Source organism: Pteronotus mesoamericanus, unplaced genomic scaffold, assembly GCF_021234165.1.
Source record: "Pteronotus mesoamericanus isolate MK-2021 breed Mesoamerican mustached bat unplaced genomic scaffold, CSHL_Meso_final contig_164, whole genome shotgun sequence".
In the NCBI taxonomy this organism is placed as follows: domain Eukaryota; kingdom Metazoa; phylum Chordata; class Mammalia; order Chiroptera; family Mormoopidae; genus Pteronotus; species Pteronotus mesoamericanus.
The window spans coordinates 5,175,405-5,202,418 of record NW_026555065.1 but is presented as its reverse complement, the minus strand read 5'-3'; the positions used below and the strand labels follow the sequence as shown (position 1 = coordinate 5,202,418).

The 27,014-nt window shown below is 35.7% G+C and overlaps 1 protein-coding gene across 4 annotated transcripts in view; it reads right to left on the bottom strand.

Annotated features, from left to right (window-relative positions):
• Nucleotides 1-27,014, bottom strand: part of HERC1 (HECT and RLD domain containing E3 ubiquitin protein ligase family member 1) — a 183,337-nt gene that overhangs the window by 19,135 nt on the left and 137,188 nt on the right. For 3 of the 4 annotated variants that reach the window (XM_054565299.1, XM_054565302.1, XM_054565300.1), the window contains exons 41-64: nucleotides 24,731-24,847; nucleotides 24,287-24,518; nucleotides 23,125-23,249; nucleotides 21,898-22,118; nucleotides 20,661-20,929; nucleotides 19,841-19,893; nucleotides 18,955-19,155; nucleotides 18,090-18,264; nucleotides 16,652-16,922; nucleotides 16,300-16,513; nucleotides 14,685-14,890; nucleotides 13,171-13,298; nucleotides 12,351-12,478; nucleotides 11,335-11,535; nucleotides 9,833-9,963; nucleotides 8,837-9,036; nucleotides 8,143-8,248; nucleotides 6,617-6,763; nucleotides 6,188-6,289; nucleotides 4,983-5,156; nucleotides 3,274-3,567; nucleotides 2,067-2,132; nucleotides 1,768-1,893; nucleotides 808-946 (exon numbers count right to left, since the gene is read on the bottom strand). In XM_054565299.1, the coding sequence (XP_054421274.1) occupies nucleotides 808-946; nucleotides 1,768-1,893; nucleotides 2,067-2,132; nucleotides 3,274-3,567; nucleotides 4,983-5,156; nucleotides 6,188-6,289; nucleotides 6,617-6,763; nucleotides 8,143-8,248; nucleotides 8,837-9,036; nucleotides 9,833-9,963; nucleotides 11,335-11,535; nucleotides 12,351-12,478; nucleotides 13,171-13,298; nucleotides 14,685-14,890; nucleotides 16,300-16,513; nucleotides 16,652-16,922; nucleotides 18,090-18,264; nucleotides 18,955-19,155; nucleotides 19,841-19,893; nucleotides 20,661-20,929; nucleotides 21,898-22,118; nucleotides 23,125-23,249; nucleotides 24,287-24,518; nucleotides 24,731-24,847 (4,026 nt within the window). The remainder of the gene's footprint in view (nucleotides 1-807; nucleotides 947-1,767; nucleotides 1,894-2,066; nucleotides 2,133-3,273; nucleotides 3,568-4,982; nucleotides 5,157-6,187; nucleotides 6,290-6,616; nucleotides 6,764-8,142; nucleotides 8,249-8,836; nucleotides 9,037-9,832; nucleotides 9,964-11,334; nucleotides 11,536-12,350; nucleotides 12,479-13,170; nucleotides 13,299-14,684; nucleotides 14,891-16,299; nucleotides 16,514-16,651; nucleotides 16,923-18,089; nucleotides 18,265-18,954; nucleotides 19,156-19,840; nucleotides 19,894-20,660; nucleotides 20,930-21,897; nucleotides 22,119-23,124; nucleotides 23,250-24,286; nucleotides 24,519-24,730; nucleotides 24,848-27,014) is intronic. The other variant, XM_054565301.1, reaches the window with a different exon arrangement.

The following is a 27,014-nucleotide window of genomic DNA, read 5'->3' as shown; positions in this document are numbered from 1 at the left end:
AGTTAAAGTCATTAAGGACTATGTTTCAGCTACTCCTATAAATGCTTTATGTGAATTATCTCATTTTCTATTTTCAATTATAACCTGAGCCAGATAGTATTGTCACCACTTTTATAATTGGGGAAACCAAGTCACAAGGAGGTCTAGTAACTTCTGCAAGGCCCCAGAGGTAGCGCATAGTAGAAACAGATAGGTAACAGCCAGCCCTCCCACCCTCACTACTGTGCTCTTCACACTGAGAGCTCAAGGGAGAGAACTCAGAGCTACTCAACAATTGATTCTGAACTCCTTGTTACTTGTATTCTTTTACTTTAAAAGCCCTCTTTGTTCTTTTTGTAGGTTTCAGAGTCAGTAAAAGTTAATTTAAAAAAATAGTCCTAGTGTCTCCTGCAGTGACTTCTCCAGAGGTATTCTTTCTCCAGTGACTGACAGAGAAGCCCTTTAAAATCTTTAGTACATATCCACATAAACTGATTTTTAATTTAAATGAAACAGATGCATGATTGCTACTGCTATTAATAGTTGCCTAATTACAGTTCTGCAATTAAAGAATTTTATATTCTTCAGTGAGCCTTAAAACAGTTATTTATGCCACTGAATTCGAGCATTGCTATGATAAGTAACTTGCAAAATAATTTTGTTTAAAATATGAAAATTAAGGCTATATAAGCCTAACTAAGAATTGCAATGTAAGTAAGAGCCCAATACAATTATCTAGCAAAGGTCTGGGATGAGTTCCAACATAAGCAAACATTCCTATAGTTAGGCCATAATTTCTGATCAGCTTTTAATTGAGGATAATTTTACCTTGTAAGGCTGAAATAACTGTCAGCACATGAAGGTCATCTGAATTTCCTTGTCCCAATCTGCCATAACTTCCTTCCCCACAGGCCAACACTGTGCCATTGGCCTGGATGACAAAGGTACAATTCTGACCACATATGACCTAGTATAAAAACACACGAATAAATATGTTATCCTTTATTATATAGTTTTAGGATGTAAACATTAAAAATGATTTCATGTATACCTAAGATATCTTCATCAATTTTTTTATCTTTTCACTACAGGGGAAGGGTTAATGTGACTATGGAGTTTCTACAAGCCTTGACTATTATAAACCTGTGTACTTAACTAAGAGATGTATGAGGCTCATTTGACTATTTAAGGAAGTTTGAACCACGTTATTTACATGGATTTCAGCAACTGTGCAGAGTTCAAATAATAACGTTAACAAAAAAAATTGATGAAAGAAGACAGAAGAAAGGGTGATGGGGAGATATTAAAGACTGGGCTAGAAGTTGGCAAGAGGAAGAAATTGGAAGAAATATATATAAGAATAGCGCATTCTAGGACTTCAAGAAGCGGAGAACAAAAGAGAAAGCAGTTACCTCAAGAAGGGTTTGGAAATATAGCAGTACACAATTATTAGGAGAGGGATATCAATAAAATCTGACTAAAGACCCCAGTAAGTCTATAGCCGCAAAGAGAGAATCAATAATTAGGAATGCCTTCTATAAATATGTACTGGTCAGGCCTAATTCATCAAGATGTTAATTCACTACGTATGAAAGCAAGAAAAATCTATAAGCTTATCAGCAAAACTTAAGTCTGATAAAAACATTAGGACATTTTTACTTTCTTTCATGATTCCTTACTACAGACTATGAAATGAACAAACTTTATCCCATAGTAAGTTACTGACAGCTAGGAATCAGAACGGTCAGTTCCCAAGGTTCTTCGCCATTTCTTTGCCCTATTAGTTACCTGTTGGGCTTGTGAGAATGAGGGAGCTGCTGCAGGTACCATTACGTTTCTTCCAGCTTCTGCCAGCTGTCCATGCCTGCCAGCACCCCACAAGTAGACATCACATTTACCTCCGAGGTGCCAGTCCTAGAAAAACACAATCATCTCAAAATTAGGTTCATCCATTCATTCAAACAAGCATGTACTGGGTACCAAGTGTGTGCCAGCCTGTATGGGAGACACCAGGGCACAAACACACAAGCACTTGGAATCAGATTTACTGTGAGAAACCATATAGTTATATCTTCATCTTTACTGACCTCAGGTCTGGAAGTTGCCCAAGACATAATTTGTTCATCCATGCCATTAATCCATTTACTATTATCCTGCAAGACAGGGCAAACATCAGGATCAATCTTGTTTAATCAAGATTTATCTCTTCTTAACTAACGACTAAGTCTTCTTTCCAGAAAACAAGTTGGTAATGTTATAAGAAATTAAGAGCAGTTTTATAATCATGTCAAACTTGATTTTATGCATTGTTAATATTTCCCTTTATTATAAATATTTTCACTATCAACTATATCACTACTACAATCATGCTGGAAATTCAAAGCTAACTTCTGAGTACCCACTGGTACAAAGTCATGTGCAGGAGCCACTGACCCTGTGAACTTGCTGTATAGCTCTGGGCAGGTCACTTCATCTTTCTGGGCTTCAGTTTTCTCATCTACAAAATGATAAATTTGGGGCAAATGGGCTGCTCAGAAGGATACTTCCTAATTGGAATATTCTATATTTAGACAATTTCCCTCAATTTGTAAATGTTTTCTATTGTACCTATATTTGTATGTATATTCAAATGTTTGTGTGTATAAACCTCAACTAATTAAAGGGGCTGTTAGATCAAGTGATGGCCTGCATGATCTACACACCACAGTTTCTGTAGCTGGATGCTCTCAGATACAATCAGAATGCTTTTCCATAATTCTTATTTTATGGTGATTAAAAACATGATTGAAGTGCCAAATAATGTAGAATCCATATGTAGAATAAATCTCACAAGATGACCAGAAAAAGATGTAAAATATATACAGGAGAGGGCAAAAGTAGGTTTACAGTGTTGAGTATACAAAACAGTTTATTCTTATATTATTAATTACTGTATTATTTTCCATACAAACAATGATAAAACTAATTTTGCCCCACTCTATACAAATAAAATACATACTAACAAGGAACTTATGGATTAAAAACAAAAAAAAAGGAAAAATATGGGACCGTGTCACTGAGAGCCAAAATGTTTACAAGAGCTCCGTAGTTCTCATGAATCAATCCCTGTCACCACAGAGGCCTGTCATCATATCAAAAGTGACTATCTGAAAGCAAAATATTTTAAATTTATCTAAGAGTATGCTCCTAGCTATTTAAGCTAGCACATACTTACTGAGGGTCTGCTACATGCTAGACACCCATGATACTGATATAATATCAGCTGCAAATAACAGCAGTTCACATTGCACTTACCATCAGGAATACAAGCTCATCCTCTGGAACAGGCTCTAGATCAGGAACAGTAAAAGATTCTGGAAACTGTGCTCCGTTGGTCAGGGCTTCAGCAGCTTTTATGGTGGTTGAGAAACATTCTAACCAGGCCCACTCATTTGGATTCCAGGAAGCAGGGTCAGGGAGGCAGTTTTGGTGGTGTGGTGGCACTGGAGGGTTACACAACAGCTGATCCAGATGCAGTCCCACAGCGAGGGAAGCCAGACACTGCATATAGGGGCTGTGAACAAGCTGGTCTCCACAAACCACATGAGGCTAAGAGAAGATGCAAGGACGTTATATTGAAGAGCCTATGCCAAGTGTTCTAAATTAACCTACTGCAATCTGAAAGCCTATAATTTATTTTTTAAATTTATTGTTTTTTAAGCTTTTTACTGGGAAATAATTTTAGATATTCAGAGAGTTTCAGAGACAGTGCAGAGAATTCTTATAAACCCTTTACTCAACTTCCTCTAATGTTAACATCTTACATAACCATGGTGCATTTATCAAAACTAAGAAATAAACAATGACATCATACTAATTAAACAACATAATTTTATTTGGTTTTCCCACTAATCATCAATGCTCCTTTTCTACCCCAGAATCCAATTCAGGATATCTCACTGTATTTAGTATAGGTCATTAGTTTTACAGATCACAGCTGAACCACGTAGACCTGCTCCTTCTCACAATTCATCCTTTAGCAAGAGAGCCCTGATAGCCATTAAAGGAAAATTCTTTTTTCATGGCTATCTCTAGCCATAGTAGAGCAACTCTGTGAGAAACTAAGTGATTCAGAAAAGAAAACCTGGGCAAAAGCATCAGTGAAATAATATTAATGTAGCTTGGCAAAAAACAAACAAAAAAACCTCCTAAAAAACAAAACAACCAAACACAAAGAGCCCTACCCAGGGGATAGCACACTGTGACTAGTAAAGCCTGGAAGACAGGTTACACAGGATCAAATTCCGTAATTCCTCATTCTGTTATTTAATGACCCTGTTTAGTTCAACCTCGGCTCTTCCACAGAACTTTCCAAGAGGATTCACCTGACAGGTGGAGAAGATGCTCACTTGAACACTCACAAGCACGCCCACCTCCCAGGTTTGGGATGGCAAAAACCATGTAATGCCCTTGCTGCTGTGGCTCAGTGGATTGAGTGCTGGCCTGTGAGCCAAGTGGTCACCAGACTGACTCCTGTTCAGGGCACATGCCTGGGACCAGGTCCCTAGTTGGGGGCGTGTGAGAGGCAACTGATGGATTTTTCTCTCACACATCGATGTTTCTTCTCCTTCTCTTTCTCTCTTCCCCCCTTCTCTAAATAAATTAAATTAAAAAAAAACCTATTAAAAATAATAGATATGTGGGTCAAAAAAGGGAAGATGATATTCTGAGGCACAGGAATTTTAAGAAGTTTTGGAGGGAATAATAATCTGAAGAATGACATAAATACTATACATATTTGAGGGTTTATTTTTAAATTTTACTCTCACTTAAATAAGGTAGGAGTAGACTTAGGATTACTGAGCAACTGTTTTAGACATTACTGAGCTTCATTTGATTCTGCCCAAACAGCCCCACATATTTTCCTCAGGCCTCATGCTCTGAAGGGATAAATTCAAAGCTGTAATTCAAATTCTAAATCACCATGCATCTGTAGATCTGTAGGAATGAGTGTGATCAATCACCTTTTCATAGGCATACTGCTCCTGAAGCATCATGGGTAGCCGCTCCAGAAATGCTCTCATGCAGGGAGCCATGTTTAATCCCAGGACACCCTGTTGTTTCAGTGCTGTCCTACAGGTCGCTAAAACATGATTGGCAGCAACCCACTCTGACGTACAATTCACAACCAAAACATCCTGATGGAAAAATAAGTTGTACCACATGATTTGTTTAAATAAAAGAGAAAAGAGAAAATTCTATCACCATTCATATCTGAGAAAACTCATTCTAGTAATTGCATTAAACATGTTTCCTTTTTGATCATTTTATGCTGTACTTTTAAATGTCTATGAACTTCAAAACATGCTAAATTTCTTCTACGTAAAAACAAATGAATAAGAAATAACCGCAGAATTTGTGGATTAACTGATTCTTCTTAAAGAGACAACAGCAATTATTTGTTATTACATAGGACTTGGAGGAAAGGGTATCTAGTGTATTTTAGAAGTCTGACATGACCACAAGGTACTAACGAAAGAAAGTAGAACTCTGCCTGCTGAGGGATATATCAGAAAAAGAAGCAACACTTTTTAACTGTGGCTCTGTGGTTTGTCCTACACGGGCCACTTAATACCTAGGGTCTGATTCTATGTTTAACTTCAGTAGGACTCTTTAGGCAGGTTTACAGCTCTATTTTAACATCATTTAACCACATAACATGTAAACCAGAGCAGCACATTGGCTCTATTCATTAAGGGTGTAAAAGGTAATACTGTCATATCACAGAGTTATTTCACTGCAGGGGGCTTGAATTTTTCTTACTAAAATATTAAATTTGGAAGCCAAAATATGTTGTATATACTTGAGTTAAAAATCTTTGGGATGCTCCTTCTTTTCAGGGAAAATTCTTCTGAGACAGTCTGATGCTATCTCAAAAATGGCAGAAAGTCGAAATCTACTTTATAACTTCCAATGGAAATGAAGCTTTTCAATAATTAAACATTTCACTGATGTCTAGGGTATAGCATAAAGAGTACTAGATTATACAAGTAAATCAGGAGACCTGGGTTCTAGTTTTCTTTATGCCACCAAGCTGCTGCATTTTCTTGGGCAGGTAACAATCCCTCCGAATATGTTTTCTGTTCTGTAAAGTGGACCATGCTTGGACTATGGTTTCTAAGGTATCTTACAGTTTTGTACCCTATGATTTGCTGTAACTGCAAATTACCTTTGATCTATTTGAACAAGCAGCAACTCCGACATCCGGAATCCATACTGTGGTTTGAATAGCTCCAGAGCCTATTACAACAGTTTGCAAGACAGAGCCATCCTAAAATGAAATATGTTTATCAATACATATTACTTAACCTTAGTTATTATTTACATTTTAAATTCATACTTCACATTCACAAAAACATCCTAAAATCTACACTTCAGCTAAATTTGGCGATGTCCATCCAATTGCACACCTATTACCCAATTTTCTAGAGCCTAGATCACTTCCGATAGGAAAAATTAGAGTGGAAGATTCTGAAAGAAGTTTCTCCAATATTCAAGATATTATTACACAAAATATCCCTAGGATTGGGCAGATTAATTTTTATCATGTAAGTTAATGTTAAAACATTTAAGATGAAAATATCATCTATATACTTACCCTTAAAGACCAAATGTTCATGAGCCCACCTAGTCCACCAGACACTAGGGCCAACCCATCCGAACTAAAGGCAACAGTCCGGACAGGAGTGATGTGTCCCCGTAGCTGATAAACACACTTGGCTCCAGCTGGTTTCCTATATCCATCCTGCAATTCATTTTTATTTTTAACATGTATTGAAATTAAAACAATTTACAGAGTCAAGATTTACAATTCATTCTTGGAAATTTTATATTTCAGTGTAACATTGGGGAGGAGGGAAGGACAACTCCCAGAAGGATTAGCCTGACTGAGGAAATAAATAACCTGGTTCTCCTTTGCTAAAGACGAGTTTCATCTTTTTTGATACACTTCTAGACTACTTTCCTAACTCTTCAAACTGGCAGAAGTGACTCCATTTCTGAATTCTAATTATCCCTGAGAGATAGGAAAATTTTAACTTTCTACTTCTTAATGAATGTTTTTATATTTAAAGTTAGCTTTATATAATTTCCATTTTTAGCACCTAACATTTGTGATTTGTACATGCTGGCTCTATAGAAACAGGCCCCTCTTTTTGTGCAGGTGGTTCTGTCATGTAGTGTCTAATTTTGTGTTTGCTCTGCAGGTTTAAAGGTGTGACAGATAAGGCCTGTCCAAATATTCTCTAGCACAAAGAGCAAATTTTATCTTTAGTGCTTCCACCTTCGCCTCTTCCTCTCATGAGTGAGCTATCTACCCATCCCTCCTCATCCCTTTCTCCCTGCCCTAAAGTTTCCTCTTCCTTCTAGTTATGACAGAGAGGAATGCCAGATGGACTCATTTACCCAAAGATGACATAAAGCCTACTTCTTCCTGAACAAAAGAAAGAGCAACAGAAGTTGCAAACTAATAGCTCAGGGATGCAATTTGTTTGGACACCCAATGTTGCAAAGAATTTTAAGTCAGATACCAAGTGCGATACTGGGAGATTATACTTAAAACATGGGAATTTTGGTTTCTATAAAAGAAAATTGGGAAATTTCATAACAGAAATAGGCTCTCATTTCTTTAAGGTAATAATCACCGTTGTAGCAACTGTGTCCCTTATATGAAGCATATACACTTCTGATTTTTTTAACCCTCTCCACACCTTCCACCTCCCAGCTTCAGGAATTTGTTATTTGCCTAGATGGCCCTGTAAACATCTATCTCAATTTGCAACCTCTGTTTAAGGTAAAGGAATTGTTCTTCATAGATGGAATTCTGGTATCAGTAAGCGATACTTTGGAAAGGTGTGCTCCCATGGTGTTCCTATTTCACTGTACCAGAGACTTAGGTATCCATCTGTGGTATCAATTATATCCATTACCATAAATGATCACCACTCAGTATTTATGTGAGTATTTCACAAGTAATATGGTGTCTCTGACTTACAAAAAGGTAAGCTAATTCAGAGAGTACACAAAGCATGACAATTGTTCACATTTCCTTAATGGATCTTGCCCTTTGATAACATATTCTATCTATGGTTTCAAATTGGTCTTAAAAAACACCAGAACATTTACCTGGCAATTCGACTCCTGGTCCCACCATCCTTCTGAAATAGCCACATTGGTCTGTGTAATATCTTGTGGGATACACCAAACACATACTAAGCCACTCTGACAGCCACTTAAAAAAATGATCACATAAAACCAAAATATGTCAATTAGAAGAAAAATATTTTTAAATAACAATCAATTAAGACCTGATAGAACTACTATAATATTATTTTAAAATTTATTTGTAGTAGGTGTGATATAATCTTTTATAAGAAATATAACTAGGGCCCTGACCAGTGTGGCTCAGCTGGCTGGGGCACCAACTTGCAAAGTGAAAAGTCACGGATTCAATTCCTGGTCAGGGCACACAGGCTGCGGGTTTGTTCCCTGCCAGGGCACATATGAGACAACTGATCGATGTTTCTCTCCCTCTCTTTCTCCCTTCCCTCCCCTCTCTCTAAAAAATAAATAATTTTTTTTAAAAAGAAAGAAATACAACTAAGTCTGATATTCTAACATCACACCCAGGCAGGGAGATCACATATCAAATTTCAAATTCTTTATTTCTCTAAAGTGAACTTACGTTATTACACATTTTGAGACTAACAACTGGCAATAAACTGTTTAAGACTACTGAGAAGCCACCTTTAATGCAAGTATCAGTTTATACTAACATAAAAATTAAGATACACACAACACACACAAATTTACAACGTACGTAGCCATCAGTAACTGCAATTTGGATCCTTTCCCTGGGAGACTGCACCAAGCGATTCCATTTACAATAGATGGATGGCAGAGTGAATGCAGACAGTGCCAGCATCCTGAAATAGGCCCCCAGAGTTTCACATTCTCTTCTTTGGCACATGTCATAAGAATATGACCTGTTGGGTCCCACTTCATACTGACAAGAGTATCCTTAAAATGGTAAGGGGAGGGGGAAAAATCATATTAATGCTTTCTTCACAAATACTTTAAACTCAGTATTTATATCCTATTCTATTTCTCAATTATTTGGAAAGTAACATTACATGCAAATCAGATACTCTTATACCATTCCTAATCACTAGAATTACTTTTTCATATAATCTGCATCATATTATTTGCTGCAGTTTCAAAGCTCAATAAATGTTAGTTAAATAATGAAATTCTGATTTCATTGGAAGGAATGATTTGGAAGGAATATGTGACCTCTCATTAACATTTTAAGGGTTATCTTTATTGACATTTAAAATTTGGAAAAGAATAAACTTAAGGAATAATATCGAAACTGCAATACTTATAAGAATCTGGGGCATGTTTATATGGTTGTTACCACTGTTTGGACTTTTTCTTTTTTTACCCTCCTTCACCACTCCCAACTCCTGGCTTCCCATATTTATGTTTCTTGCCTAGCTGGCCCTGTAAATGTCTAAACTGGCAACTTTTGTTAAGGTAAAGGAATCATTCTTCATACATGGAGTTTCTCTCTTTAGAGGAAGGTACTTTGAGAGTTCCAAGGATATTCCTATTTTGCTGCTTTGGTTTTACTTCTTTCTTGGCTTGATGGCTTTTCTACGTACACTTTTTCATGTATATACCTAGTCTACAGATTTTGTGTAATAACAGAATATTAAATCATAAGTGACTGATGTAAAAAAATTTTAAAGACTCTAGTATCAAGAAACACTAAGAAAGAAATAAAAAATGTAACCATCTGATAAAGATGCTTTACCTTATGTGCATCAATTAGAACAATGCCTCCTTTCTCAAGTGGTTCCTTTGTTCCCAATAATAATTTTCCATCAAAATATCCCACTGCAAATGGTCTGTCTTCACTGAACCAAGCAATGCAAGTTACAGACACTAACATAAAAAGAACAAAATAAAAATAAAAAAGAAGAGACTTACTTGACATTGTCTAACTTAAAAGACAAAAACTTTGCAACAAATACATGCTACTGCAACCATGGCAGGTAAGTTTCCAGACATCTCCCTAATGAATTTAGACAAAATGTAGGCCTATAGCAGAGATTCCATGTAACTTACTTTAAAAGTATTATTTTTAAGTGACAAGGACTACCCTCATTTAAAAAATATATGTATTTTAATTTTCAATTACAGTTTACATTTCAATATTTTGTATTAGTTTCAGGTGTATGGACTACCTCATTTTTAATCTTTCATTTTTTTCAGGTGGTATTGAAAAAGACAAAAACTGAATTCCCTTGATGATTTTAAGTGATTATACCAGGTTCTTTCCTTTTAGATCAGAATCTACCATGAAACTGAGAAATGAAATAATTCAAGTCATAGAAAAAAAATTACATATCCATTCTTTTGCTTAATATTCCCTTCTCAGTTTATTTCCATCTTTTATCAAGCAAATTCTATTCTAGCAATATATTTGCTTCTTTAAGTATATTTAACATTGGATGGCTACAAAAAAGAGTAAAAAAAATAGTATTTATTTGTGGGATTAGAATGGGGACATGGGAACTGAGTAGACGGGAGAAACACTTTTTACTGTATACATTTTTCAATTTAAAAAAATTTGAACATTATGAATGTATTACTTATTTAAAGACTTGGAAAAAAATCCCCAAACTTCTATTCTGTTAACCGAGTACCATTTAAGCTAGGGCTGTGAACTTTGAAATACCCAACTCCCCCAAACAACTAATACAAACTATCCAGTAAGACTCTGATGTATCCAAATGGAACAAAGTGACAAAATAAATGAAAATAGACTTGTTACTATCTCTTGTCAGACTAGTGACTTCACTCCTCCTCTGTCCCCCATTTCCTCAATTTCACTTATTAGTTAACAATTTCATCTCTACTAATGATTATATTTTTTCTCTGCGGCATTCCTAACTTTCAAGAGAGATTTACAGCCTGCCATAAGTGTTGCGATACTTACACAAAAGATGAATGGCTAATATACTACTTTTAGATCTCTTTTGGCAGAGACAAGAACCTGCCATAAGTGTTCAGATACACAAAGGATGAATGACTAATGTAACACTATTATATCTCTTTGGGCAGAAACCCCTGGTGTGGGCCAGGAGAGAAGTATCTTTCACCTTAGTAACTAATTAAAATGGAACACTAATTGGACAATTGAGAAAACATAGCCAAAAGTATTTTTAAAAGAAGTGCCAAAAAAACCCCAACAAAAACAAAACACAGCATATTTGATTGGTGAAACAAAACACCCCAAATCTAGTCATTTACCATCCTTTCGATAGCAATGTTCCAATTCGCGACGGTGCATGGTGGACGCATCAACAACTTCAATCAGTCCTAGAGATCCATCCATCCGTCCCACCAACAATAATTCTGGAGACTCTCCTGACCAGGCTGTAGCTGGACCCTCCTCTGGCCAAGCCAGTGAAGATACCCAATGAGGCTGAATATCTACTAATCCTTTTCCTCCTAAAGAGAAAATGTTAACTGGTTGTTACTTAATTCTTAAAAACAATAACAAGAAAAAAAAATACTACTTCATTCTAATATAACTCAAAGCAGTCCCCACTTTCAAAATAGTCTACTAATGAATATGACTATAAGGCAGGATCCTTCTTTTATACGATATATAGATTAAGAAATTAATAGGCTTTTCTAGAATTATGAATGGAACAAAAATGGTAGCTTTATAGAAAAAAAGAGTAAAGGAAAATACTCAATGTACCAATGTTAATCACTTAAGTCCTTTCCTAATAATTACTGAAAACCAAATAAACATAACAAATTTACCTACAGTCAAGGCTAGCTCTTACTTCAAATATGTGAAATAGAACAACCATTCCTCAAACTGAGTATTTTGTTCCTGTGTAAAAATGAACAAAATACTGATAAGCCCAAGATTCCATTAATGATTTTTACTCTCCAGGGAGGTATTATTAAAAATTGACAAAAGTCAGTACCTGTGAAATAGACATAATTAACAGGAATATTTCAAGTGATTTAAAAAGAATACATAGCTAAAATTTCATTGACCACTACTTCTCCTCAAGTCCTACTCTGAATACTTAGCATTACATGAAAAGAATTTTAGTTTACAACTACTGGGTTAGTTGAAACTCCAAGAAAGGAAAGTCAGGAAATGAGCACTTCCTCTTTAATTTAAACTATAATATGCACAGATTTTCACATCTGATGAACAGACTGTGAGTTTCAAGGTGAAGGAAAGCCACTGCTTGGACTCAAAAGGTAGTCAAAAGTACTTTCAGTATTTACGTGACTCTTACCGTTAACTTGCCAGATATTCACCGTCTTTTCCAAAGCTCCAGCTAGGTATTTGCCACTGATACTCCAGGAAACAGGTAAGAAACTTGGATCACTGGGTGACCCCAGGCTTTCCTCCACATCCCCTTCCCTAGAATATAATAGATATGTATGAAATTTTAATCCCCATCCTCCAAAAGTAAACTAAACCCCAAACCTTCAAGTAAGGGTTTCATGTGGACCTCATTACACAATAGCAGATTCTTATATTTTGAAAGCTAGGCTAGCAGTATTTGACAATCATATATTCGCTAGTGTTTGTCATTATGTGAAAAACAGAATTAGAAAGGAGTGATGCTTAGATCATGCATCATTTAATATACATAATGTCAAAAAAGACTGATTCTATATGGGTTGTACAATGGTTATTATTCAGAACACATTGATTCTTGTTTGCCTGATCTCTAGGTAAGTTTTCAGAAAAGAAACACCTATAGCTAGCTAAATTCTACTACAAAAAAATATCATTTACTGTAATTCCTAAATACTCTTTAAAGAATGATGGAAAATTAGTCCACTGTTTTGTAGAATTGAACGTTTATTTGCCAGATAGTATACTTTGATTTGATTCTGAGAACATCCAGATATGGACAGTTAATAAATAATTTTATTTGCTGAATAACTATTCCGAATATTTAAAAACATATTGTGGATATGGTAAGACTATTCTAAAAAGACCTGCAAAAAATTTCAGTAACAATTTGCTTATATTAACACAACCAAATAAAGCATGTTTAGAATTCTTATTTTAAATGTTACACACAAGATAATGTTAGCACTCACAATCTGTTGAACACGCAGGTCTGTTGCAGTGAATATTGCTTCTTGGTAACATTCCATACCCGGATGGTACCATCATTGCCACTTGTGGCCAAGAGTCCTTTTTTATTACACCAAACACAAGTCATTACCTAGAAAAATTGAAAATGTCCAGCAATATTTAAACAAGTTTTAGTTTGAGTAATTCTGTCATTTTAAAAAAGTTCTATCAAATTAAAAAAAATCACCATTAAATTGTCAAAAGAGCCACATTTTAATGCGATATGCATCATTCTCATTCTCTTCTAATTAGCTTGTAAATATAAACCTTTTTGAAGTATAGCTTTAAAGTACTATGCCCAAACTCATTTGAGTTATCTGAGATCTGTTGAAATCTTTACTACTACTGTTTGTTTAATTTACCGAGTTGGCCAAAAAGTCCGTTTAGTTTTTTCTGTAAAATAAGAAACACATTTTTCATTTTCACCAATAACTTTATTGATTTGGATATTTTGAGTATGTTGGCTATCTCCTGCATGGTATAATGCTGATTGTTCTCAATTAGTGTCTCTATTTCAACTTCAACTGGTCTTCTGGATTGTGGTGCATCATCCAGCAAGAAATCTTGAGCACAAAACTTTGCAAACCACTTTTGACACATTTGATCAGTCCGAGCACCTTCTCCATACACTGCGCAAATCTTTTTTTGCATGTCAGCTGCATTTTTACCTTTCTTGAAATAATAAAGCATAATATTTTCTTCCATATTCAATATTACAAGGGCTACACAAAAATTCACCAATTTCAATAAGCATTTTTTAATGCATGCTGACATGACAGCTCTCTCAATATAATCTAAGAAAATTGTTTCAAATGAAGTTAAAAACAACTAAGCCCTAAAAGAGCCATCTTACAGAAAAAACCAAATGAACTTTTTTGGCCAACCCAATAAAAACATGTTTATTTAATTCAATAAAGTACAAATACTTCAACAGATTTATGTTTTATAAAATAACAGACTAAGAAGTGATTTTAAAATTAGTGAATAGAGGCCAGTGTCCGTTTCCTAAACTACCCTTGTCACTGCTCATGGGCCCAGTGGGTTTTATTAAAAAGAGTGAGGCCAATGTCTTTCCCTCTTTCATGTATAAGACTGACTTCATCTTTTGTGAGCCTATTCCTTTGGTGTTCTTTTCTTACCCACCATCTGATTTTCCCGTGTGTATACTATCATGTCAACCCAACATACAGAAAGAATTATAAGTACCAGATAAACATTGATAAGTGTGTGTGTGTGTGTGTGTGTGTGTGTATGTGAGAGAGAGAGAGAGAGAGCGAGAGCGCGTGCAAGCGAGAGAGAGAGAGAGAGAGAGAGAGAGAAAGGAGAGAAAGAGGTGGAGGGAGAGAGAGAAAGGAGAGGTAGGGGGTGGGGGGGGAGAGAGAGAGAGAGAGATCTAAACATTGAACTCTCTGAAGAGGGCAGAAACTATCTTATCTTACATAAAGTGATCAGCACCCTTGGGACTCAAAATACATACTCTGTTCTGATGAGCCTCCAACTTGATAAAGGAACATTTTCTGAGATCTCCTCCCATATCAGCGAGGGTTTGTGGAGTAGTTTGGTTGTCACGGTCATGTGCAGCGAGAGTGCGCACAAGCTGTTGAGCAGCCCATTGTCTATGCTGTGAGGACAGCCTGGAGGACAGGCAGCAAGCTGCCAGGGCATTAGCTAGCTCCAGAGGGCCTACAGCAGAAGGATCATAGGAAGGATGGACATACAATTGAGCAGTTAAACCTGCTTAAACAAAACAATGAAATGATGCACAGGTAAGAGCTGGTGGTAGTGAACAAACAAAAATGGGTTAACCCATATCTTTTAAGAATTAGTACTTTTGCAAGCAATCATTTCACTAACATATGCATACAAGATATAAACCATTTATCTCATCAAATTATATAATAAATCTGATTAATTACAAATGTACATTTATATTCATCAATCAATAGTCTTTGCTCTAAGGACACATAGACTGAAAATGAAACAAATAATTTTAAGACCAGGGCAGAGGCAGCATGTCCTAAAGAATAAGAATTTGTCCCGTGCTGCTCAAAAGTGATCTTAACAGCCAATCAAGGGACTGGCCTGATAGATCCAAAGGCCTATCTCACTTGGCCAAATGGTCCTGGTGAAGAGAAGGGTAGATGGTAGTGACTAAGTAGTCCCTTCAAAGTGCTATCATCTTAAGACAGAGAAAAAGAGCACTACCTTAATCAACATTTTATTAAGAAAACCTACCAGGATTATTATCTTTGTCAACAATTTTCAACCAGTGTGATGCAAGCACACTGATGTGCTGCAAGAATTTTTAAAAAATGCAATATCTGGCTATTTAGTCAGGGGCACTGAGCTATTTTTCCTTAGAGTGTCAAATTAAAAAAAATGACAACGATCAACACAATAGCTTTCCAGTATGAAAGAATCAAAATTATACCTATTTTTTGGTCAGATTGGCAAAAAATATATTTTTTTGGTGTGCCACAAAATTTCAGTAATTAGCTTACGTGTACCATGTGATGAAAAAGGCTGGAAATCACTGATTTATGGTGATTCAAATCATAATCTAATAAAATAATCCAATCAAACAAAGACTAATTTGGTACATTTTCTAATATTTTCTTTTTTTATTTTAATTTTGTTTTTTGATTTGATCATTATTGTATTTTTCCCATTACCATTTAGTTCCCTTTTAGCCCCCTCCTGCCAGCAGTCACCACACTGTTGTCCATGTCCATGAGTCCTTTTTCCTTTTTGTTCAATTCTCCACCCCCTAATTTCCCAAAATTTTAGTAATGAGTTTATATGTGCTATGAGATGAAAAAGGCTGAAAAATCACTGATGTGTGGTGACTCAAACCATAATCTAATAAAATAATCTAATCAAACCAAGACAAATTTGGTATAGTTTCTAATATTTATTTTCATACACAATGAAAAAGTGTCTATGTACTTTTTATTATCTAAATACCTATACATGATTGTATGTAGCTTATCACATAGAACAATGTAAAAACACGTTTTTAAAAACATGAATCAAACTGCTTAGAAAATTGTGCTGATTAGAAGGCTGTATAAATTAAATTGCATGAAACTTACCTTTCTTTTCAAGTTCTGACTTATCATAGTTAGGTCTCAGTTTGGCCCCTTTGTCTGCTAGTAATGCCACAAGGGCCTGAGTTACAACAAAGTTTGGGGAGGTCACAAGCTTATTCTCTTCAGCAATTCCTCGGAGAAAGCTGGGTAAAAATTTTCGCTGAATTGGATCATCTACCGTAGTTAGATTTACACCTGTTGCAGCAGAAATCAAGTTCTGAAGAGGCAATTGGAACAAACAGGTTTAATTTTTACATATAATTTTGTAACAATGAAGATTTCAACTCAAAAGGTTCTTTTAAGAATCGGTTAAAAGTAAGCAATGCAACAAGAAAAGCAGTGAAAACTAGCTTACCTGTGTACACAACTGCACCAAGAGTTTTGCAGCACTAGGAGTATTTGATGCCAGACATCCCACTGCTGTGCTCAGATAAGCCAGGCAAGAGATGGGCTTGTTGGCTTTGCTGTGCCCGCCTCGTGAGCGTTCTGTGGTGCTTGCCACAGCAGAAGGGCTGGTGGAGAGGCCAGCTCTCCCTGCTGCAGCCAAGCACATTAACCGAACCAGTGTGCGGATATCTGTAAGTCCCAGAGATTCAAGACCAGCCGCCAGGCTACAACTGGAACCACTGCCAAGAAAGGAAAACACTTTAGATATATAAAGAAAAGTTTTCTTAAGGGACCGTTTGGAGCCCCCACATATCATCCATAGTACCAAAAACCAAAATTGAAGGAAAGCTGCACTAATATTAGTCATACATGTCCTAAGAGATGTCCAAAAATATTATGTAAACTGAAAATTGTTATTGAAACTTAAAATATTAACATATATTTGAAGTATAATTGAATTACTGAAGTGTAACATACAGGAATGCATAAATCATGAATTTCCACAAACTGAACAAACCCATGCAACTGTCTCCCAGATCAAGGAACAGAACATTGCCTGAAACTCAGAAGCCTGCTTGAGCCCTTAAGTCATTAGGCCTCAAAAGCAACCACTATCCTCACTTCTAAACCACCTGTTTTTGAATTTTGCCTAACTAAAATAATAAAGTATATATTCTTTTGTGCCTGGCTTCTTTTGTTCAACATTGCTGGTAAGACTCCGTTCACGTTGTTGCATTCATGTAGTGGTTATTCATTTTCATTGGCATGTAAATGAAATCTACCACAATTAATTCATCCATGCTGATGATAATCAGGTGGTTTCCAGCATGGTGCTATTATGAATAGTGCTGCTGTGAATGTTCTTGCTTATATCTTGGGGTGCACATATACAAGCATTTCTGGTTGGATATATACCCAGAAGTAAATTTCTGAGTCATGGAATATGTTAATATTCACCTTTAGTTGGTACTATCAAAGAGTTTTCCAAAGTAGTTGTACCAGTTTATTTTCTCACCAGCAGTATGTAAGCATGGCAAGAGTCTCCCTGATGGAATCTACAGGTTGACTTGGTTACACAGTTGATTAATTTTGCAGAAAACTTCATTTGACCTTTTATTTTTACCCTGTATCAAATAGATCAATAGCCTTAGTTTCCCATTTCAGATAATAAAATAAAATGTTTGCCGTTTACTCAGTTACTATAGTGGCATTATTTTCTATCTTGGAAGAGCAAAGTATTAACTGAATGAGTGAATAGCAATGATGACTACGTCCAACTTTTGTCAATCAACAATACAAATTTAAGTTTCTAAAAATTCCACCTCTTCCTCCCAAACAATACCAGATTCCTGTCTAATATATACTAGAAGCTAACTTCGCATAATTTGACACAAAGTAACACCTACCTGACTGAGAGAAGAGATAGAGCTCTCATGACCATGGTTCTGGCCAGCAGTACTTGAGCAGCAGCAGTCACTCTCCTTAGGGCCACCACTCGGTCATGAGGGTTTGCTAAGGCAGCCGCCTGCTCACCTAACGTTATTCTCCCAGAGGAACTCTTTTCTACAGAGCCATGGCAACCTGAACAAGAAGATTTGTTAGTGCTCAACATGGTAAGAAAAAAATATCTGGGCTATTGAAAAATTTTCTCATTCTGTCTAGGTTTTAGACTAAAAGGAAATACAGCAAATCAATGTGTTTTGCTCATCTGAAACTTTGTCATACAGAAAATTTCTTGAGAGAAATAGATTATTTCTAAGTCAATGAACTATTATAGAAGAAATATGCTTTTTAATTTTTTTGTTTTATTTATTTTGCTCATGTATAACACTGATGGACAGTAACAAAAATAGAAAAGATATAGTTTTAAAAATAAGCTTTTTACAAATAAAAAGTCATTGCCCCACTTCTTTATTTTGTATTCCCTATTACAAAACATTACCACACCCCCTCACCCAAATAAAAAAAGACTGCAAAATAGCTTTTAGTCATTTCCAGGATTCCCTTATCACAAAGTGAAAAAAAATCTTACTCATATTTTATAATTTTTTACACTTCACTATTTCATAAAAACAACAACAACAAAAAAATCAAAACAGTATTATACCTACAAAATGTTAAAACATCTGACTCAAGATACTTAATGGGGTGGAACAAAGTTGAATCTTTATTCTCATTATTTACCTTTACCTTATTATTATTTTTTATCTATCTAAGAAATAAATTAATATAGACTCTATGAAATCCATGCCAACCAGCATTTCGATTTACCTATTTGCATCAGAGTCTCTTCCATACTGTTCGTGGCTGTTACCATTGCTACTGATGCTCCCAATGGATCACTGTCTGGGAACTGAACTGGTTCTGGCACAATACGTCGGTCATTTAAACCAAGTGGTCCAGCAAGTAATTCAAATTCTTCTTCCCCTGTTAGCTTTTCATCTTCATCAACATCCAACATGTCCCAGTCTTCTGGAATTTAAATACATAGATATATGGTATGTGAATATAACATGACATGACTCTGTTGGCAATGGTTATCATGAGATACGTCTATGATGCAGATGGATTAAAAGCCCAGTGCCTGTAAAATAAACTATGGCACCATCTCCTGGTGACCCAACCAAACTGCACTCCTGAGGCATAGGGACACTAGAAGGGAAAGGGAGTCAAGGCAGTCAATTCCATTTAAAACAGTAACAAATGTTACAGCCGGGGTAATGAAGGTTTCATTTAATAAAAAATCTTGTAATAGGGCCAACAAAGAGTTCTTGACCCCATCCATAATCATTAGGGAGTCAATTCTTTCAAGTAAATGAATGCTCCAGATAAACTGATGCTTACTTTATTTTTTAAAAAATTTTCCTCAATTAGGATAGAAATTGAAAATGTATATATACTTTCCCTACTTTGAAAACAAAATATCACACAGAAACTCATTCTGTGGTAAAACTAGTATCTGAACCCAGGTCTTTTTCCTTTAACTTTAAAAACTAGGGCTGTTGCTATCAAACTAGTTTGAGCTTTTTAGGGAAGATTTAAGTTAACATGTACATAAATACAAACACATGAAGGTAAATTTTAGTAATCAGATGTTATTAAGCAGAAGGTATATATAAAAATACATGTAAAATAAAGAAGCTCTCAAAACAACTACCTTCATATACACTGTCCTGCTTGCCAATTAGATCTGGAGCTTGTCCCTTGTACCTGCACCAAACATGAAGAACACTGTGTTTTTATAAAATAGTTAGTAACCAAAAATTGCAAATTAAATCATTAGAACATTTTAAAAGGTCATTAATAAAGCAACACAAAATTAAAAAGTGTTTCATGTTACAGGCTAATGTAATAAAAACCACTGCTTTGTAGGCAGTACAAACATATTTACAAGACTATTTTACCAAATTACTAGGGAGGTTTCTGGGTCACCCACAACTTTTTAAATCAAAACTTATTCCAGAATACCTTAAAGATTTTAATAGTTGACAAGAAGGTCAAAACCCTACTCATTAGAGATTAATTGCTATTCAAGAATATAAAGGGATAGTATTTTTGTAGAAACTCATTTAACCTATAGATACTATTTATTCATGAAGGAAAAGGTCTTAATTAGGATGTCAAAAATACGGTTAAAACCACCAATGAAAAACAAATGACCACAAGCTTCCTAAAGGTCAAGGCGAGGATCCCGTCCACAACTTGCTGACAAGTCAAAGGTTAATACGAACTCCAGGTAAGGACCTCATGACAAATCACTGTTCCTGGACTACAGGTTCCCAGCTCTGAAAGGAACGCGAATTCCTCAACCTCCTCCATCCTTCCTGCCCCCAATTCAGCAATCACAGCACTTTAGGAAAAGTTAAAAAGTAACTCCTAATATTAAAAAAGCCACAATTCCCATGTCTTTCATGAGAGAGACTATTTACTCCTCATTCAGAGGATCTGAATTGAATATCCATACAATTTAAAGGTACCTTTCAGAACTTGTTGTCTTGGATTTGGTCTTCAGGGCTAAGTACTTTTCCCTGCAGCTGCCACAAAGCAGGTAGTATGGATTTCCACTTCCGCATTCACCACCGAACCAGCCATCAACATAGGAGCCGTTGCTGCGATAGCCCTGGCGGTTTGCACTACGCCCACAGCCTGGGTGATTTCTCTTCATGTGCTGATTGAAGCTCACAACACTGCATTCACACAGTTCACACACCACCACTTCTTCCCTGTCTTCAGACTCACAAACATGCTGCACAAATGATTACATATCAAATTAGTCAATTTAACATAAAATTAAGAGGTCAATAGATTATTGGTATTAACTACTTTGTTTATATATGTTGGAATATTTGCAATATGTTCATTAATGCTACACGACAAATTTCTTGCAAATCAGAATTCACCTCACACAATCTGAAAGTGTTTTTTGCCATTCCTCTCTCTAATAAATTATGAAAATAAATGACTACTCTACTGAAAAGAGTTAATAAAAATGACAATCTGCTCCATCTCAAATGATTTTTTTAAAAAAATCCCTCTAATGAAAACTACTTTTCACCTAGTCATAACATGCATACCTACTTTCTGAATTTCTAATAAGTTAGTAGAATTCATTTATTTTGCAACACTAATATGGTAGATGTTCTTTCCTGTGGGACTTACGCCTGTGAACTTTTCAGTTTCACTGCTATAAAAGTGTAACACTAAATAATGGAAACATACAAACCCACCATGTACCCTGGCACAGGATGGAGGTATTTACAAGATCTAGGTGGCACTGGTTCCTAGAATGAGGCATTAACAGTGATTAAATGGAACCTGAAGGAGAAAAGCATGCATTCAGATAGCAAGGTGAAAACAGCAGCCATGTTATACGCCCAGCAAAGTTGACTAGGAACTGATGCCTGTTTTATAATCTATCTTTGGTATCAGAATCAAATATAATGACAAAACAGCTCCATTCATCTAGTCTGGGGAGAGAAGAAATAAAATCGCACAGAAATAGCAAAAGGAGAGACTTTCTGTTATTAGGTATGTTTTGTAGGTTTGTAGTTTGTAGGTATGAAAGTAACCTTAACCGTCAGAGCCCCAAACTTTAGGATGAGAGGTCAGACTTTTTAGAGTGTCACAACTGTGTGCAAGGCTGTTAGTAGTAAGCTGTATAAACAAGAGGGCAGGAAGGTAAGTCGGAGCAGCCCCCGCTGCAGTCACACACACCCAGGTAGGCCAATCCAGTACCTCTGGGATCCACATTCCCAGAATATCATTTTCACTGGTCAGGTCTTGTCCAAACATAGCTTCCATCGCTTCATCATCAAGATCAATTTCCAATTCCTCATCTAAATTAAAGTCATACAATGCCCCTGGGTCTTGCTGCAAAGATATTCCTTCTCTCCGACTTTGATTCCTGTGGGCCTGCACAGAGCGGTATAACCCCGCTCAGAACAAAACAAAAAAAGTATTTTATTCACATGTATAAAATAATTATGAATATTTCGCCAATTCTTAACTGCCATACATGCAGGTGAGCGCCTATCTTAGCTTACTTATTGGGTACAGATCATAAACATATAATTTTACCTATCACGTGTGTTCTTCTTTTTATAAAAGGGGGTTAACAGACTCACACCTGGAAAGGCTATTAATAGCTCAAATGAAGTAATCCATGAAAAACACTTTGTGATGTTTGTTATATTAAAAAACAAAAACCCATGAATTTGGGTTGTTATTGTTCTTTTAGGTTTATTTTTTTTTAAATCAGTCTCTTCATTATACATTAAGTATACAACTTGTATTTTTTAGAACAGTTTCAATCTCTGTTCCCATAAATTATTGAATTACTATGTTTTAATATTTCAAGACTCAAACTGTTTTGACAAATTACATATCTTAATTTTTAGTTTGGGAACTATATTCTTAATAACTTACATTCCATATGTCTAGAACATAACCCTAGAAGTATTTATTAATGTAATGAGGGCATTTATTTTTGCTTATCTAAGGCCTTATCTAGTAATGTAGCCCTAAGGTCTACAGAGTACATCAGAAAAGCCAGTGCCTGCTTCCTTGGGACAGTGTACTTTTCAGCTCTTTCTTATTATTAATGTTAAATTTTAAACATGCATCCTCACTTCTTAAATTATAAGTTGATTGAGGACAGAGAGCATTTATAAAATTTCTCAGAGTCTAAAAGTGACTGGTATAGTCTTCTGCATCCAGAAGGAACTTGAAAATAAATCTATGAATGTATGCTGTGGTTTCAATTATTAAAAACTATATAAAAAACTATGTAAATGCACAGAAAGTAATATGTAAATAGTTACTTTGTTAACGTGGAGTACTTAGTAACATTAGTTTACATCTTCTTTAATGTTCCTTTTACACTGACTTTAAGCAAGCTATATGATATTTTCACCAAGAGAAGGATATGAAATATATAATTACCTGCTCTTGCTAGCAATGTGCGAGCAGCTAAATCAAACTTGTGCCTTCTTGTTACTGCTGAGCGACCCCTAGATGGTGGCCCACTTCCAGAAGCTGCATTCTCTGTATGATCCAGATTATCAGGGCTGTAAGTGGAAGTTTGAAAGCAACACAGATTTTTTAAAACCATCATGAATAGAAAGCATAGACACATGCTTGCTTGTGGTGGTACTTTTCCCTTCAAATATTACTGAGAATAAAATCATTACAATAAAACTTTGAAAGTTATCTTTTGTCCCTTGTAAAGCTCTTAAATTTTAAATGTGTCATATTGCCAAGAGCAGTAATTTTATGTGATTTTGAATTATATCAACAATGAAATGATGCTTAATAAGCATGTTCAAGTTCAAATGAGATCAATGGTCTTAACTAAATCCTAAATAATTAAATTCTTAAAATTTGAAGTGACTGTGAATCCTTGCTTAGGGGAAATATATTTCAAAAATAAGTTATGAAAATATTGACTAAACTTGTCAGAAAAAAATCTGCATATTACATAAGATGCACACCATGGCAACTATCTGACTTCACAGGCTACAATGAAAAGATTTAAATTCTTAAGAAGTGCCAAAGGGGGAAGATTTTAGTAAGAAGTGTAGAATATTTTATTATAGCTCATTTTAGGCTAGGCATTATCATAGAGTTTTTTAAAAACGGTATATTGTACAGATATTAAAAACTAAAGAAGAAATAAAAATATAAATCTATACTGAGACAGAAAAGACCTAAAAGACCAATTCTACCAAATGCATTAATTAAATCAACTTCTAACATTAAAATAAATGTCCTATTTCACATCACCTATATAAAATAAAATTATTTTATTAACATGTTTATTTTAGTTCAGAAAAAAAGTTGTTTTAATTTTCAGTTTCCTCTTTTAAGTTCAATTTTATACAAAAAATTTTTTTCCTTCTTTCCCTGAGAAACATCCATTCAGGTCAAAACTTATGTCATTCTTACCCTTCACAGAAACATAAACTTGAGACTAAAATGTCCATATTTTCATAAATCTCTATCAACTTTATACATCATTAGAAGCATCTATAAAGGAAGTAAGTAGGGCTGTTGGAGGCACCATCTGTAACACATTGAACAGGAATATGGAAGATGGAAATTTCACCTTTCACTAAAGCCTTCCTCCATTTCAGCAGCATCAGCTGATGGTATGTCTCCTGGTGACTGCAAATAACAGGGATCATTTGATTTCCCACCACTGCCCAGAACTGCTGCTCCGTGCCTTGAGTCTGTTGTGCTGCCTGTCTGAGGCTCCTCCTCATCTTCATGCCCAGGGTGCTCTATCATCCACATGGCAAGGACAGTGATGTTCTGGGCATCAGCCTCTCCTCGAGCACCTGAACAGGGGGAAAAACAAGTCTGATATTGACTTTGGGCCAAATAATTAGTTATTCATGCTATCAGCTTAAGAGTGTCTGCTATGATGTTACTGTAACTAAATCTGGTGTTAAAAATCTTACCAAGCTTTATGGCCTCTTAAAAAATAAATTGCCCTTAACAAGATCAGGCTTCTCATATCTGCATATACTGATATATAAAAACATCCTACCTGTGGCTTCCATGGCTTTGGCAATCTGTCGGAGAGAGAACCCCATTTCCAGCAAGGGTACTGCAATTGCTGGAGGAGGAGGAGAAGTTGAAAGTCTGCTGCTTGGGTCTGATAAGGCTGAAATGAAAGAAAGAAGTAAAGGTCTAAATATCACTACATACCATGAGTAAAAAGTGTTCTCATTATAACCATAAGTTTCTTAATACTGTTCAAATTTAATGAAATTTTACTAAAGCAAGAATCGACTAAAGGTATAACTAAGATTAAACATGTTATAGATTAAGGTTTTTCATAAAAATAAACCTGTTAATGCAAAATAAAACTGCTGAAAAAATTAAAACATTTTATTTTGAAATAGTTTCCTACTTACAAAAATTTCAAACTTAACAGACATTTTCAATAACACAAAAGGAATTCTTTTACCCCTGAACCATTTTAGAGTAAGTAGCAGACGATCTCCCCTGAATACACTAATATATAACTCCTGTAAATAAGGGCATTCTCCTGCATAACCACAATACAACCATCAAAGTCAGGAAATTAAGAATTTATCATCTAATCCAGAACCCATTCTAGTTTCACCAAAAATCCAAGTAATGTTCTTTTCTTTTTTTAAATTTAATCTTTATTGCATTATTTACATAACCTTTTAGTCCTCTTTTATCCCCTATTCCCAGCATTCACCACGGTTGTCTCTGTCCATGAGTCCTTTTCCCTTTTTGCTCAATCCCTCCACATCCTAACCACCACCACCCAACTAGCTGTCATCTGCTCTCCATCTATCGGTCTGTCTCTGTTTTGCATGTTAGTTCAGTTTGTTCATTAGATTCCACATATCAGTGAAATCACATGGTATTTGTCTTTCTCTGACTGGCTTATTTCACTTAGTCTAACGGTCTCCATGTCCATCCACACTGTCACAAAGGGTAAAATTTTCTTCTTTTTTACAACCAAGTAGAATTCCAATGTGTAAATGTCACATAGTTGTTTTATCTACTCTACTGACAAACATTTGGGCTGCTTCCGTATCTTGGCAATTGTAAAAAATGCTGCAATGAACATAGGGGTGCTTATGTTCTTTCAGATTAGTGTTTTGAGTTACTTCGGATATATTCCCAGAAGTGGGATCAGTGGATCAAAAGGCAGGCCCATTTTTAATTTTTTGAGGTATCTCCATACTGCTTTCCACAGTGGCTGCACCAGTCTGCATTCCCATCGACAGCGCAGAAGGGTTTGCCTTTCTCCACATCCTTGTCAGCACTTGCTGTTTGCAGGTAACATTCTTTACAGCAAAGGATCTAACCCAGGATCACTTTTGCATTTATTTAGTTTTCATGTTTCTTTTCAGTGTCCTTCAATCATTTTGATACTTTGAAGATTACAAGCCAGGTATTGGTAGAAAGTCTGTCAAATTGGGTTTGTCATATGCTTCCTCATGATCAGATTCAAGTTGTGCTTTTTCACTGGAGTGCCACAAAACTGATGCTGCCTTCTCACTGAGGTTCTATTAGATGGTACATGACTTCAATTTGTCCCATTACTGGCAATGTTAACTTTGATCATTTGAGTCAAGCTGGTGCTATCTTCAGGTTTCTCTACTATAAAAGTACTTTTTTTGCCTTTGTAATTATTAAGTATTTGTGGTGAGGAACTATGAGAATGCATAAATATCCCATTCTTTAACAAAGTTTCAATCACTAGCATCCACTTCTGTTCACTGGCTGAATTAATCATTATTATGATGGTTAACAAATAATGGAGTTCAAAGTTCATTACTCCTTTCAGATACATCAGTTGGTATTCTACTCTAAAGCAAAGCTTTTCCTTTCTCCATCAGTATAGGGTTATAGATTCTTATTATATTCATGGGTTATTATCTATGGCTATCATTATGACTTTTAATTTTCATGCCCCAAACCTCCCACATTTGACCAGTGGAAGCACCATCAATCTGGTTTCTATATCCTTGAAGTATGTGTCTATTACTCTCTTGAGTACTTTGTCACTTTCTAGCACAAGCTATTCCAGGCTTATCTCATACTAAACCATGAAATTAGTCATTTCTCCCAGTAGATTGGGGTTCCTTTTTGTAGAGAATAGTATTTACAAGATGAAGTCTTGGCACTAGGTGTGATTATTGCTATAGAAGCTTCACTGCTCCCAGATCCCCTCAGTGGACAGTGTTAGAGGAGGCTCTCTTTATCCTGCTTGGCTGATACCATGCTTCTGGGCCATGTGGACACTTCTCTCTGACATCTGGTGCCAGGCCATGTGAACATTTTCT